Here is a 16,895-nt window from a genome sequence, read left to right as displayed (position 1 = left end):
CTTATGCTAATGCATAGATTGGGTGGGGGAAATCCTGACCAGCATGTGGGAAAATGTTGATAATCCCATCTCTCACCATTGTAACATTTCTCATTTTAATTTCAGCATCTGAACTCACTCACTTATACTCCTGTTCATTTGCACCCACTTCATGATGTAATTTGGTGATATCCTTTATTGGAGTTTCCTCAGCGCATTAGCAGTTTAAGCACAAGGTGAAGACCTGGTATATTGGTTCATCCTGTTATTAATAATTGAGTTCTCCCTATTACTTTAGGCAGTTAATGAAAGACGGCTTCTAATGTCTCTGGTTATTAGGCAGACTTTTTCTTGAAGTATTTATGCTTGTAGAGCTACAACCCTGGCAGTATTGGTGACTTAACAGTCTCAGTAGAGTCTCGGTTAGTATGTTTTTAAACAAGCCAAAATGAGAGTTTTCAGGCAGGGATGGATCATTGATCACTCCAACCTACCCATTCAACTTCTCACAAGATCACAATGTATTCCTAGACCTTTTTTAAACCCTACCATAGTTTCTGTCATCACCCTCTGGAATTCTCTCCCTAAACCTCTCCGCCTCTCTTTCCTCCTTTAAAACGCTCCTTAAAACCTGCCTCTTTGACCAAGCTTTTGGTCATCTGCCCTAATATCTCCTTTATGTGGTATAAGGAAGTGATGATTAATTTGTACAAAACATTGGTTATACTACAGTTGGGGTATTGTGTACAGTTCTGGGCATCCCATTATAAAATACAATGGAGCCCAAAAAAAGTACATTGAAAATTTAGCAGGATTACAGTGTAGGAATGAGCACATGAAATTAATAAAGCTTGAAAAATTGGGATATTTTAGAGGTTAAAAGAGGTTCTAGGGTTTTCAAAAGTATATAAAGTTCTGAGGGGGAACGTGATTTATAACAAGAGAATCTACTCCAGATTATCACGAGAAGAGAGAAAGTTAGAATTTTCATGTACTGCACTTAAAATCCTCTTGATAAGTAACCTTCACGCTGTTTTTAATTTTACAGGGTTGAACGGTCTACTGATCAAGTCATCAAACCAGTCAATGTTGAAGCTTTGTCAAAATGGGTGGGAAAAATTCCACTCGAGGTAGTTCGTGAAATGCCAGTGATTGCTCCTATGTTAGCAAAGCTTGGATATGATCCATATGCAAATCCGCCAAATTATGGAAAACCAGATCCAGCAGTTATTGAAAACACTAAAAGGGTAGGTGTAAGAGTTTAAGTATCTGGAACATCCTTCTCCAACGCCTGAGGTTGCGATTGTTCCCGCAGAAGGTAGTTAACGAAAATATTCAGTTATTGCCTGGCCTACTGGAGACAGATGAGTTCAGTCATTTGTTTGTTTTTGCTTCTGTTGCATCCCTAGCAACCAGTGTTTACAGTAATTTGCTATTTTCCGAATTATTATTTAAAATGAGAAGTTGGCTTATGGGAGTAGATGCAATGATTTTAATTTGTGCGTGTATATAAAACCAAAGAATTGCAAGCAAATAATTTGTCCTAATAGTCCTGTACAGAGAAACTGAAACTGAATTTTGTATTGAATGAAAATTTGGTTTGGTTTTTATAGCAAATTCTGTTTAATTAAAAAAAATGACCTTGAATCAAGACAGAAGTAACTAAGAAAGCTTCATGGATTCTAAATAGCACATAAATGTTTCATGTGCAGAAAATTATTACAATTGAGCTGTGCAAATTAATATACTGACATGAGTGTTTCCTGTTCTCTGCATTCTAAAACCAATGGTTATCATGCAATTACAATATATTGTTGACATATTCTAGTTCTAAAGCATGAAGAGGTGCGAAACTGTCCACCTTCTAGAATGTGACTTCCATTAGTTGAGTGCAATGTTGGGAAAACCATGTACTGTACAGCCATAGATGGCAAGCTTCATTCCACTGTGGACATGAGGCTTGTTTTCCTGGAATGCAACCACAATGCTCACATTTTTTTTTCATATTCCCATTTTTGTGTCGGTCAGTATAATTTTAAATGTGTTAATGAGATTCACACACAAAATTGAACCGTAAAAATCTATGAAATATGTAGAAATTCAGGATTGCAACAGCTGTTATTTTATAAACTGCTTTTATACTTGATTACAATGATTTTTTTTTATTCTCTGATAATGTAGGAAAATTTTTAATTAGTTCTAAAATGACAAATCTGGAGTTTATACTTTATCAGAAAACCTCTCATGAAGGTTGCACGCCTCTTCCCAAAGTGTTTGATACTGAAAAACACTATACTCTACAAATGATAGGAAGGACAACTGTGTCCCTAAACTGTTGTGTATATATATGATTTTTTTTCTTTTTGTGAAACTGTTTATTAACTGTATCCAAATTGAGGACTAAAACATAGCTACTTATGATTAATAAAACTTATAAAATGATAGTGTTGAAATTAAGAAAAGCTTATTATACGGAGCTTGGTTCTTGTGTACAAGTTATAAAAGTATGGTTTATTTACTTAAAACAAAATGAGGGTTGTTTTGCTTATTGGAAAGCTGGCATTTTCTGCACTTAGTCCTATACCTGGTCTGCAATGGATCAACTTTTTCTCCTTCAGTTTTTTTTTAAAGCTGCAGTTTTCTAAATCTGAGTATGAAATGAGAATTCTATTCAAAATAGTTATGTCCCACATAACATTTTAAGCAACCCTGACATTGCCTCCAACAGTGATGAACATTGACAGTAAAGTTGAATCACTTGTGCAACATGTAGCTTATATTGTTATCACGTGTTCGTGTTAGGTTTCATACATTTTTCAACTATTTACCAGGTAGGTGAATCAGAACTTTCCCTCTGAATAATCTGGTGTATAAGCCATGCCTTCATATGTTTTAATGTCCCCTAGCCATAAAGCAGTGACTTAAGACTTAAATTTTATTGAAATTGTAACCATTTAATGGTGACTTATGGACTTCACAGGAAATGCAGCATTGCACTAGAGCCCTTGGAGTACGTGCAATCATTTAAAAGATTGTTTGCTACTTATGTGGCAACCTTAACCACTGGTTTGTTTTATTGCCTCTACTACCCCTAAAAATAATTCCATATAACTAATTATTAATGTCAAACCTGGGTGCTGAATTTCAAAGTTGTCATAAATCCTTTCTAATAACCAGAAAAACATGAATTTTACCTGTTTATCTTTAGTGTAGTGACTAGAAGTCATCGGAAATGAGCAAACGAATTTTTTTAAACTAACAAGGATGGCAAATACATCAGAAAACAATATATATATATTCTGCACAATGATTATCATTATGCATTCATTTTTAAATTACTTCTCCACCATTGAACATTTTAAGAAAAAGGCTTCCGAGGGCCAATTGAAGACCATCCAGCATTGATGGAGCTTTTTACTAAATCAAATAGTGATGCACAGTGCTAGCTTATTTGCCTTAGTGCGGCAGTAAGAAAATCATTCTAAGTTCATTTTTATAATTGTCTGATAAATGTTCAAACATATTTTGTACTGGCCATTTAAATATGTAAACAGTACTATTCTATGTGGTAAATATATTGGTGGGAGTCTGGGAAAAGATTGCTTGTTAATTCACAAAGCATAATCCATAAGTTTTGTTCATTGTATGAAGTCACACTGTAATTTTTTTTGTTTGTATTGTGCAATTTTTCAAAAAAATAAAGTCATAGAAAAATGCTCAACTGTTTCATTTTTGAAGAGCTATTTTCATTTGCTTCAACCAAATCATTAAGTTACTCATTTCATAAATAATTGAAATGCAGATGGTAAAGAGAAATCTGTCTGGGTTAGTTATGTAATAATTCAATTACAGTGAATCTCTCATCATTATTAAATTTCAGATGAAAAGGACCAACTTAATAAAACAAATTGAAATTAGCTGAGTGTATTGACCAAAAAAGGTGTACACTGGCACAAAATCTATAGATGTTATGTTTTGATAGAAAATAGCTGGGCTGGTATCGGTGGTGGAGGTGCTTCAGATCGGGGAAACCCTTTTGTATACACTTGCAATGGATTTTGCTTTGCATGCCTTCCTGCTATTGCAGAGATAGTAGATTTTATTACCCTTGAGGACCTTTTGTATATATTGCATAAAGCTGTATATCCATTACACCAGCAATTATAACAAGATCCCAACAAGCATTGTAAGCAACTGCCGTTGCCACCATTGCCCAGTTTCCCACTTGCTAGTGAAGAAAGGACCAGGCAGGGTTGTAGTGCCCTTTGTGAGAATAGGTTGACGACCATTGCCATTGCTTACCCGCAAAGATGTCCACAAAGAATGTCCACATCGGTGAAGCACTTGAGGGCTGTTGGCCATACAGCTCCTCCCCAACAAAAGTCTGCACCTTCAGTAGAGGAAAATAAGTGTTGGGAAAGAGCTACGAAGTGAGTAGTTCCAGCAAATGTATCCATAAAGAACACCCTTTAATGTTCCTTCTCTGCACAGTTTCCCTTACTGAGGAGAGCTGTACCATAACAAACATGTCTAATGGGTGGTCCTGTACCAGTGGAGGGTAAGGAAGTACAACAGAAGTTGTTGGGCGTTGCCTGGAGGTTCAACCCATGATGAGACAGTCTAGCAAATAGCTGTAATTACAAGCAACATTTATAAAGCTGTTGCTAAAAGTTGATGGGAGAGAGATGTCCATAAACCTGCTTCATCCCACTCCCCAACATTCACATAGTAGAATCATAGACCTAGTCAATGTGGGTGTATACTGCTTTTGGGAGTTTTACTATAGTGTCTGGGTAAGGGAGTTCATTTTAGCAAAGTGAACCAGCAACATAAGTGCTCCTGTGATCCTAACTGTAGAAGTGCTGTGTTTTTGCTTGACGTGGATTTTATATGCTTTTCCATAGGGATGCACCCCACTTACCCAAGTCTAGAGCATTTAGACACAGGTTAGTGCTTGTCCAATTTTAGGGATGCCCAACGTTTGCTGGGGTACTGCTAGAGTTCAGCTATCTGAAACTGCAGCCTATCTGCACAGAGTACTGCTATGTCTCCTGCACCTTATCAAGTGAGAGCATGCAGAATTGAAGGTAACCTTGTGACCTGGGTTAGTAATTGATTGCGAGGCAGGAGACAGTAGGGATAAAGGGATCATTCTCTGATTGATTGGCAGGATATGACGAGTGGTGTTCCGCAGGGATCTGTACTGGTGCCTCGGCTTTTCACCTACTGATCCTATGTTCCTGTATGCTGCCACGGAATCCTATTTCAATCTGAAAATGCAGTCGTGGACCCTAGAGCTACTAATGATTGCTGAGTCGTTCTCAACAGGAGTGACTTACTGTTTGCCCTTTTGAGCTTTTGCCCTTTGATATTTCTTTGGACTTAAAAGATAGACAAATTGGAGGGAGGAAGGCTGATTTTATTTCAGCTTGTTGGCTATTGCTTGTTTGGAGTGACACCTGCTTCAGGAGTGGGTGGGGTGAGGGTGAATAGGAATGAAATAATATTGGCCCAGAAATTCTGGTTGGAGGCTTCCTGCGGGCGCAAGCCCCCGACCTGCACTTAAGAAGCGCGCCTACCGTTATGCTCTGGGCCCGCGCTGAATTCCGTTGCTGTGCCTGCTCCAGCTGCCGGTGTGCAGGGCACGCGTATCCCAAGGGCGCAGTTAGTTTGCAGCATCCCTGGGATCATAGGGAGCCAATCGGAGCAGGGAATCTCCATTCATAGATTTGACAGGAAGACCTGTCAAATCTATGAATCGAGATCAGCCCCGTAAAACTTCAAAAAAAATTTTTTTAATCACTTTTAATATAACTATAAATTACATAAATTAACTTTTAAACAAAAACTTAAATTTTGAAAAAAATAAGTTTTTAACGGGACTAAAAATAAATTTACCTTTAAAATATTTTAAAATTATAAACCTGTGGAAAAAATGTTTTAATTTTGCTTACTTCACCTCTTACCTTGTTAAAAGCAGGCCCTGCGCCTGCTTTGCTACGCGCAACTGCTAGGGACTTACCCGCACTGAAAAAAATGGAGGAAAAAAGCAGAAGTTCAATGCGTACGCGCTGCCTCTCTGGCGCACGCGGTTGACCTTTGAACCCCTTTAAGAGAACGGAAGTTCCGGTTTCCAGTGCATGCGTAGTGCATGCGTGAAACCGGCACTTCCGTTGGCCCTACGGGTGAGTACACCGCGCATACTCACCCGTAGGGAACGGAATTTCAGCCCCATTGTCCTTAATGTGCTCCAAACAAAGGTTTGACTGGCCCGGAGTTCAGACTAGGATCAATCTCAAGCTTTGCTCTTGTGGTTTACAATTGTAATCGGAACCACTTGATACACTAACTATCTTGGGACGTTTCACAGACTGTTAGTCTGCCTTGCTCATCCATGAAGTGATTTTTGTTGGAACAGAACAAACACAGCATACTTCCGTGTATTTTGTTCTATAGAGGTTGTATGCAGTGTTCTATTGGTGGTTCATTTACATGATTTTAATATTTAAACAGCACAGAACAGTTTTGAGGCCAGTGTTTCTAATGCTGAGCTCCCCAGGCCCATAACATTTTGTGATTATTCTCTCTTCAAAAGGATTATTTCCTTCCATTCAATCTGTGCATCAACAGGAGCTGAAAACTAGAAGGGTATTTCAATAGGACTCAATATTCTATTTTTCACTTTAATGGCAGTGCAGCAAATACCGAATCAGTCACGGTCTATCTTAATTAATGGCTACCATGAATGTAAATCCTGATGCCTGACATCTAATAAATTCTAATAAATTTACTCTCCGGGTTGGGGGAGGGGGAATTGGTGAGAATTTCCAGATCTGCCTTATCTCAAAAAGGGCACCAGCCTGTGTGCATGTGTCTGTATCTATCACAAATGTTCATTACCAGCCTATTATTTGAATATTTCACGGCAACCTTTGGGAAGGTTATGCTGATAGCGTTCGATGAAGAGGGGTGGGAGGAGCCTCGTGTGTACCAGTTGGGCCGAATGGCCTGTTTGTGCTGTACATTCCATGCGAAAAAGAAAGACTTGCATTTATACAGTGCCTTTCACGACCACTGGATGTCCCAAAGTGCTTTACAGCCAATTAAGTACTTTCTGACGTGTAGTCACTGTTGTAATGTAGGAAACGTGGCAGCCAATTCTATGTAATATTGGAACAACATTATAGTGTATTGGTTTAAGCGCAGTTTACCACCTTAAAATTGATGGAATGCATAAGCATAGAGGCTAATTATGGCTGTATATATGAGGATTCCCTCCATGATAGCTGAGTGCCTGCCACTTCCTTGAAATGTTGTCTTCTTAGGCAGTCCCTTGGAACCGAGGATGACTTGCTTCCACAGTAAAAATGAGTTCTCAGGTGACTGAGTCCAATGCAGGACCTACAGTCTCTGTCACAGGTGGGGCAGACGGTGGTTGAAGGGGCGGGTGGGTGGGGTGCTTGGGTTGACCTGCGCTCCTTCCGCTGTTTGCGCTTGCTCCCGGTGAAGCGACTCGAGGTGCCTTCCCGGATGCTTCTCCTCCACTTTGTGCGGTCTTGGGCCAGTAATTCCCAGGTGTCGGTGGGGATGTTGCACTTTTTCAAGGAGGCTTTGAGGGTGTCCTTGAAGCGTTTCCTCTACCCGCCTGGGGCTCTTTTGCCGTGTCAGAGCTCCAAGTAGAGCCTTGAAATGTAAATTTTTTCTGTGAACAAAAGGGTTAAGTTCTGTTCTCCTCCACTGATGATCTGACAAAAACCTTTTTTTTTAAAAAAGGAAATTCCATAATAGGATGCTACAGGTTTGACAATTTTGACGATGGATTGACTATATTTTGCGCATTGACCATTTAGAAATTAGGTAATTTTATGCTTGGTCAGGATTTTGGGGCCACATTCAGATGGGTGGGCATAAAGTCTTCCTGCTCTCAGAAGTAAGCCAGAGTCTCCTGGCAATTATTTTCCATGGTGGGAAAGTGATTACTTTTTCTTTCCTTTAGCATCATTCAGGTATTTTAACGGATGCTAAAAGTGTACCAATGTCATAACATCCACTTTGAGATGGGCAGGGCAGTCCAGTGATAAAATATGGCTAAGAAGTGTGTTCTTTTTCAGAATGCCAACTGCCCAGGTTGGCTTTATTCAATATGGCTAGACTGGTGTCTGAAGACAAGACTCCAGCTATTCATTGCAGCATTTTCAAAATCGAAATTAATTTGTTGGAGAGCAGCTTCCAGTATATAATATAATTAAATTGAGAGCAGCTGGTAGTTATCGAAGCCCCACCATAAAATGCTCAGTGTTTAAATGTTATGCTTGAATAAGAAGACTAAGGCTTCTGGAATTTATGAGAAACTGTCCAACTGGATTGAAACTTGGATTGGAGCTCCCCTGCTGGCTCAGCTGTTAAGCATAGTGTATGGCTGAGTTTTACAGAAAAGTCCCAGATTTGATGCCGTAGTTTCAGCTGAGAACTCCTATCAGAACTCGGAGTCGGGGCATTATTGGCCTTCTGCCGGTCCAGGGAGGCTGCCCACTCTTGATTGCTATCCAGTCATGTGTGAATGTCAGGTGAGGGGACTGCGGTCAGCAATGATCTTCCATACTGTGGTGAAATAAGTCTTATAAGTATATACCTTATTCTACCTGTGTATAGTTTCCTATTGTAACCCTGCTGTTTTCTTGGTTGGCCAGGAATGCTGATGTACTGTATACCACTCTGCTGTGCCATTGATTGTCCTGATCTGTTACTTCGCCCCTGGCTCCGCCTCCTAGTTCACTTCTGAGAAGCTGGTCAGAAGGCTAACGTGTGTTCTGTTCTGTCCAGTTCTAAGCTATTAAAAGCCAACTGTTTGAGTTATAACTACCAGTCTCAGTAGCTATTTAAGGTATATCACATACACTTAAGTAACTTGTCAGTACTTGCTGTGACTAAGCTTGCATATGAAGAAAGGCCACTTGAACAAAGTAGCCACCGATCATGGAGTTGTTATCAACAAGGCTAACTAAGTACTGGGCTGCACTTCAAGGCATTTTATAGCCAGTTCTCCTAACCTATCAATTATATTTGTGTACAGTTTTGGGCACTTTTCCTTCCAAAAAACGTTGATGTATTGTAGAGATTCAGATGAGAGTAAAATGAATAAATCCAAAGATTCAAGTCGGAGATCCAAGTTATGCGGAAAGACTTGCAGAACTAAGCTTATTTTCATTGGATTGAATGGGGACAATGATCCAATCGTTTAAAAAGTTCAGAAATATAGTATATGTAAGTAGGCTATTCAACATGGTGTATGAGCATAAAATCAGAAAACAAGTTTAACAAAATTAAGCGTTTTGTCTAAGGTTTAGCATGGTACAGCCCCACTGCTTATATCAGGTGCGTTTGTGTTAAAGCAGTTTTCCTGTTCTGAGGTGGACGGTAAAACGAGTAGCTCTTACCAAACAAGTAATCGCACCTTAACAAGATGCAAACTGTTGACTGACAGCTGAGTTGCATGAAATAGCCAGAACGCTTAATACAATATACGGCCTTTGTTATTGATAATCTATGAGGATGGCAAATGGCTAGCATTAATTTCCCGGTACCTGCAATAACTGCGGGTGGTATAAGTGGTGGGGACGATTACTTTAATTTTGTCACTGTACATAAGACACTCTAGAACGTTAGCAAAGGCTCATCTAGATGAGCTGCCTGCAGTTTCTAGCAATGGCAGCTTGGCTGAGTGGAATACAAACCAATTGTCATGAGTGACTTTTCATTTTATCCACACGGCGCTCTGAAGTTCTCACGCAGCCGGCTCACCGGCTTTTAAATAGGAAAAACCGTGCATGTGCGGTATTTTGAATGGGCCGAGCAGCCCCTTAAAGGGGCCGCACACACACACACACACACACACACACACACACAATTTAAGGGAACATTGGTGAGTAGTGTTCTGAAGCCACAAATCTTTCTTTGTGTCACTGTCCTGGAGCCATTGAACCAATGTACAAGTTAAATGGCATGGTAAAACCTTTTGTCGATTAGGGAGAGAAAACCTCAAGAAAAAAAAATTGATAATATTTTAATACATAAAACATATTTGTCCCTTTTAACCACGTGAATATTTAATTTTGTGATCACGTAACTGGAAAAATTATATGGAAATGTGTCATCCACGGTTTTGTATACTTCTGCAGTCAGGCAGGAGAACATTTGGCACAGTTGCTCTACTTGCAATATTTTCTAAATATAGAATACCAAGGGATGTAGATCAAAGGTGGGTCAAAGTACAGAATAATAGAATGGTGGGACAGGCTCCGAGGTCTGATTGGCCGACTCCTGTTCTTGTGTTCCTAGACTATTATTGTGTGGTTGTTTTCTCCTGTAACTCATTGTAGTTCTGAAAGCATTGATGAAAGCGCTTTGATCTATTTAAATATTAATCAAATTATATGTTACATTATAGTGTGCAGCAACTTCTTTTAGACTGCTTTAATCCAAATCTGTTGTACTAAAATCTAAGTATGAATTTAGTATTGAATTAGATGTTTAAAAAAATGCACGGTCTTGTTTTGTTGAAAGGGATGTATTTTTTTTTCTGAAGTCTTATTTATTTTCTGTATTGGAAAAATATTCTCCTTTCCACTTCATTCTTTCAGCTCCATTGTATTTAGTCATCTTTCTGGTCTTATTTGTCACTTGGCTTTCTGTCATGGGCCCACCATTCTCATTATCTCCCTTTCTCCCCCCCCCCCAAGGGAAAAGGAGTTGGCAGCATTTATTAGACAAAGCTGGGTGGGCATGCATTGTTTAGGATGGCTTTATTCTAGGAAACCTGGTGTATGCTAAAAGAAACTCATTTCTTTTCCCAGGTAATCAAAGGTGACTTTCAGCTACCTGAATTTCTTAAACATCAGCCACAGGTACAGTACTAGGCTCCATTATGTCAACTGGGGTTACAGCAATGTTTTGTTGGGTTGTTTAAATTTGTTACTGCTTGTGTGAGGCTATGTTTAAAAGTTACAATTTGGCCAAACAGGAGCCTGTAGCATAGCATCTGGGAAAGCAATTGATCAGAAAGTAGTGTTCAGTTTGCATGCTTTAGTTTAGCCTCAGTTCGAATGTCTGTAAAACATCAGCATTCTTGTACATTTGTTTTAAGAAGAGTAATATTGACAGGATTTCGTTGAGACAGCCGAATAGATACCGAAGAGTGTTAATGAAGAGGAGCAAGTAAGCAACCTAAAGTCAGGGGAACAATTGGAAAGTACTGACTGCAATATAATTAAATTCATTGTAAGAGCAGAAATAAAAGTTGAGAACAAAGGTACTTAATGGGGGGAAAAAAGCAAATCATAGCAAAATTACAAATGCGCCTTGCCCAGATTAAATAGAAGGAAAAATTGACAAATAGAACCATAGACCTCAATTCAACATATTTAAACAGGAAGTAGAAAGGGTACAAATCAATTAAATTCCAATGAGAAAATAAGGCAGAATATTGAAGGCTGAGGTTCCATGGATGAATTGGGGAAGACTAGATCAACTTTGAAATTATAATAAGAAATTAACGCTTAAGGAGCAGGCAATAAAAACCAAAGCCAGGACAATTTTGAAGAATATAGGAAAACTACATGATGGGAGATGAGAAAGGCTGAGAGGGAGTATGCGGTGGGGGTGCGGGGTGATGCTGGTGAGAAAACAACCCCGTAAAGGGCAATAAAAAGGCATCACAAGAGGATAGTCAACATGGGGTAGCGACGGATTGGCAGAAAATACTATTCCTTAATTTTCATAGGAGAGGTGGATATCGAACAAAATTTGACACCGAGACACATAAGGGAAATTAGGGCAAATGACCAAAAGCTTTGTCAAAGAGGTAGATTTTAAGGAATGTCTTAAACCAGGTAGAGCGGCAGAGGTTTACAGAGGGAATTCCAGAGCCTAAGGCCTAGGCAGCTGAAGGCATGGTCGCCAATGGTGGGGCGATGGAAATTGGGGATGCACAAGAGGCCAGAATTTGAGGAGTGCAGAGATTTTGGAGGTTGTAGGGCTGGAGGAGGTTACAGAGATAGAGAGGGGTGAGGCCATGGAGGGAATTGAACACAAGGATGAGAATTTTAAGTTTGAGGCGTTGCCGGACCGGGAGCCACTGTAGGTCAGCAAGCACTGGGGTGATGGGTGAAGGGAACTTGGTGTTGTATCGAGAGGCATGGAATAACAAAGCAAGGCATTGATGATGAACTTATACAAGACCTTAGGCCCCAGTTCAAGCATCATGTGTAATTCTAGGCATCCAAGTACAAGAAGGATCTAAAAGAAATGGAAAAGGTGCAGTGTAGATTCACTAATATTTCCTCGAAGAATTTTCTTGAGTTCATTTTAAAAATCTGTGCTGGTTGTCCTAAAATTAACATGTCCTTGTAAGTATTAATTTATCCAATATGGCCTCCAGAAGCGTATTTACTATAAGCATTAGGTTGACTGGTCAATAGTTATCTCCCGTCTTGAACAGAGGTACTTTGGCAATCTTCCAGTCCCCTGGCACAGCTTACATATACAAAGATGTTTGAAAGTGTATTGTCAGAGCCTCTGCTATTTCCTTTCTACATCCCTTAGTGTTCCAGAATGTTTTTTTAATTTGTTCTCGGGATGAGGGTGATATTGGTATGGCTGCATTTAATGGCTATCCTTAGTCCCTTCGGAGGCATTAAGAGGCAACCACACAGTATGAACTAGTGATGTGTGGGCCAGAACAGATAGGAGTGGCAGATTCCCTGAAGGTCTTTTGTTTTTTCCGACAATCTTTCTGGTGCTGGTCACAAATTATTGAATTCAGTTTTACAGCATGCCATTTTCTAGTTCAGTACCATATCACTACTCTACTGTACCAGGACGCATGCTATCCGGACCTGGTGCCTTTTCCACTTTGAGTTCCACTAATTTTTTCAACACTATTTGCACACCTATGAATATCCCACCTAATTCTCTACCTCTTTCTCTTGTTCCCTTTCATTCCTACTGTCAGTCTTCTGTGAAAACCAAGGCAAAGTGCTCATTTAGTATCTTCCCCCCTTCCTTCATCCTCTGACATTTAGTTTTTCGTTCACCTTACCCGTTCTTTAACTATTCTTACTTTTCATGCTTTTATAAAATCTTTTGCTATTTTGTTTTGTTATTCCAGTCTTTCTTAATACCCTCTGTCAGCTGTTCGAATCTTTTTTAGATTTTCTATATTCCATGTGATTTTCTTTTATATTATTAGCCCTAGATTTATCATATACCTCTAAATCTCATTTATCATATACTGTACCTCTAAATCTCATTTTAATTTCACTACTCAGCCAATGACCTCCACCTTTTGCTGCACAACTTTACTTTTTGTGGGCAGATACCTAGTTTGTACCCTAATTCTCGCCTGCTTGAAAGTTTCCCATTGTTTGCCCACTGTCTGTTTGCCAAATATTTGTTTCAAATTTATGTGGATTAGTTCCTCTTTTATGTTTTTGAAACTTTTTTTCTAATCAAGTGCCTTTGTCTTTGATCATTGTCGCTCCTTTGCAGTTTTAAATCAAACCTAATTAGGTTCTGGTTGCTATTACCTAGATGCTTTTCTACCCATGCACCACTTCACTTCCTATTATGAGCTCCAGCATTGCTTCCTTCCTTGTTGAATTTAAAACATACTGATCTGGAACACGTAAAAACTCCTTCCCTTCTTTGCACTAAAATGACTTTTACCCCAGTCTAACTTTGGATAATTAAAACCATTATGGCCCTGTTATTCCTGCATATTTATCTTTATAATTCTTCCTTTAGGATGAGGAATTTACATTTGAGACATTTTGCGATGGAGGGCCAATATATTGTGAGAGATGACAAGTCAAGAGGGTGGCCAAAGATATGGGTAGCTACAGTGAAACAGTGGTTAATATTTAGTCCAGTGGCAGGAGTGCTGATAAAGCAAACTGCTTTGTCTTAGAGGGTGTTGAGCTCCTTGAGTGTCGTTGCGGCTACATCCATCCAGGTGAATGATGAGTTTTCCATCATACTCCTGACTAGCGTCTTGCAGATAGTGGAAAGGCCTTGAAGGGTCAAGAGGTGATCCATTTATCACAGAGTATGCAGCTTCTGCCCTGCTCTTGTAGCCGGGTTGGCTGGTCCAATTAAGTGTCTGGTCACTGGTGGCCCCTAAGATGTTGATGGTTTTTTTTTGATGAAGATGCACACCCAAAACATTAACAGATTTATTCTCTCCACAGATGCTGCCTGACCTTCTGTTTTTGTTTCAAATTTCCAGCATCTGCAGTATTTTGCTTTGAGCCCTAAATAAGCTGTTCTAGTAGAACGTCACCAGGTGGCGCCATTGATACTGTGACTGAGAGGTCACAAATCAAAGCTGAATAGTGCAAGGTCTGGGGAGCAGCAGCTCAGGGTAAAATATTAACTGAGCTTATTAATTGATGCTGAGATTTTGAGCGGCAAAGTGACAAAGATGTTTGCCTGTGAGAGCAGCATTTGCTGAGCTTACTAGACTTTGTTGATACAGAGAAAGCAATTTCTGTATTGGAGCAGAAACACTGGTTTACTCCATAAAGACTAAAATAACTGAAGTTACACTGCTGTCTTTACATTTAAAATTCAGCATTGTTGCTGCCACCGATTTGTACTAACATTTGATTTTTTTTATTAATTGGTGGGATTAGCGCCTAATATTTAAAGATGCATTTACGCTACAGTCTTCTTAAAGCGTTGTCTTGGTTACAAAGCTACTTTTAGTGGTGTGCAAGCCACTCCACTCCAGTATAGGTTTAGCACGGCAGTGAACTTTAAAAAAAAAACTAGCCAGTTATTAGGGAGCAACAAGTTAATAGAACTGTGCAGGTTACAGTCTGTGTTTTGGTGCCATCGTGGCTTGTGTTCTGAACTTTGCTTAAATATTCTTAAAACCATAATGTCAAGCTTTCATGAGTCACAGAAGTAAAGGGAGAATATTAACATTTTGGAAACCAGACTTTAGGTTTCTGTTCTATATACAATCTTAGAAATTTCCAGACACTGCAACCTAGAACCAGACAGGTGACATCAGGGCCGGAAGTCAATTACATAATGTTTTAATGTTCCTGCCAAACTTAACTATGGAAAAATGTTTCATGCTATCCGAGGAGGAGTGGGAAGAACAGAGGATGCTGACAGAAGAGAAGGACAGAAAGGAGGCAGTCATGAACACATCCTATAAAGAGCAGCGGTATATTAGGTTTAAACTGACCAGTGTGGTAATGGCAGGTTCATGAAATGCTGCCTACAGATTTGGAACAATCCTCAGTAACTCCAACTGCTCTTCATGTGGCTATTAAACTGATAGAGGTCTTTCCCTTTGGCTACTGGGATCTCCCAGGCAGCAGTGCAGATTGCAGTGGTGTTGGTTATGTTTGCCTGTGTCAAGGAGGCGACTGTTTTGGAGGTCTAGTGGGTTCATTCCTCCCAAGATTGCAGGGGAACCGCTGGACAGGCAATAAAAATATGTTCTGCTGATGTTCCCACTAGGTTGAGTGTGGTAGACTGTAACCGCCTGAAGATACAGATGCCGTTACTCAATGCAGTGATGTACATGAACTATGTTTCTATTCCTTCAATGTGCCAGTGCTTAAAAAGAAGAAAATGCCAGTGGTCTTTGACTTTGAGCAACTGATTCCTTTTATAACTAGCCAAATACCAACATTGCTAGGCTCAACTTTACAACCACTTCTGTCCCTGAGGAGCACTATATGGATGTAAGTTGTTGTAGCTCAGAGCGTGAGTGATTCATGACATTATAAAAGTGAATATTAATGTGCATATCCTGCTAGTGCTTCATTACTCCTTTTGAAGACGTCTCTCCTGGTTTATGAGCTCTCTGATCCACATGTATCTGAGGTTTGATATAAGAACATCAGAAAAGCCAGAGTGAGGAAAAGCCATTCAAACTCGCTCAATCAAAGGTTCATTCTATCATTCTATCTGAACTTCCCTCCTATGTCACCTGTTTTTCCCCTACTTTAGGAAATATTTTTTCTATCATGACCTCCCCTTAAAATTGACCCTGAATCAACCATCTTCTAAGAATGTATTCCACTTATCCAAAATCCCGTCAGGGGCTAATTTTGTTTTTCTGAGCTTTAACTAAACTGTAATGATATCTGCAACTTTAGATGCTTCTCCCAAATTCACCTTTCAGTGCTAGTTGTGTTATAGTGAAGGGATAATTATTAGTCCTAGCCCTTTTCAGTACCCCGGATCAGGCGTATTCCCCAGACGTTCACCTTCAACTAAAGTTAGAGATAGCTGAATTCTGTAAGACGCTTAATTGGGTCTAAAGGTCCAGGCTATCTCTCCCTAAAGGAAAGGAACGACTTGAAGATAGCACTTTTAATAAGTTTAACTAGACTGTAACCTTCCGGATATTATGAGGGTCCGGAATACTCCCCCAGAACTCTGCAACTCCTCACCAAAGAGTGTACAGAGATTGAGTTTGCGAGTTTGATACAGAAATACTCTGAGACAATTCTAAAAATATATAGATTTATTAAAGAACCGACATGTAGTTAACAGCTGGTGATTCAATTGCAACTTTAACAGTTCAAAATACAAATAGCTTACATTTCTTATTCTCAGAGATCCTTAATCTCAAATCTTAACTTCATTACATTTTTACATTTCTTATTATTTCTAATCCAGGATATCCACCAAAATCAAATAAAAGCATCTTTTTGATCCCCGAGACTCAAAGAGTTAAAAACTTACAGAGCCTGCCTCTGAAGTTGAGAATCGCTTGCCCCTTCCAGCGACTTCTGATGTTCTATCTGAAAGTTCCATATTTTATACCCTCTTTGCAGTGGTATATCCTTTGAAGTTTTCTGCTGATGTAAGCTAATTATCTCTAGTCATTCTTTCTG

At 39.5% G+C, this 16,895-nt stretch overlaps 1 protein-coding gene across 1 annotated transcript in view; it reads left to right on the top strand.

Annotated features, from left to right (window-relative positions):
- The window catches only part of LOC147102218 (protein-tyrosine sulfotransferase 1-like), a 54,867-nt gene that overhangs the window by 22,717 nt on the left and 15,255 nt on the right, over nt 1–16,895 (top strand). Inside the window, exons 3-4 of the mRNA XM_085964527.1 lie at nt 1,028–1,226; nt 10,833–10,883. Of these exons, the coding sequence (XP_085820653.1) occupies nt 1,028–1,226; nt 10,833–10,883 (250 nt within the window). The remainder of the gene's footprint in view (nt 1–1,027; nt 1,227–10,832; nt 10,884–16,895) is intronic.

Source organism: Somniosus microcephalus, chromosome 22, assembly GCF_052327205.1.
Source record: "Somniosus microcephalus isolate GS21.2 chromosome 22, FLI_Smic_1.0, whole genome shotgun sequence".
NCBI lineage: Eukaryota > Metazoa > Chordata > Chondrichthyes > Squaliformes > Somniosidae > Somniosus > Somniosus microcephalus.
Note: the sequence above shows the minus strand (reverse complement) of the source record. Positions and strands in the feature narration are given on the sequence as shown.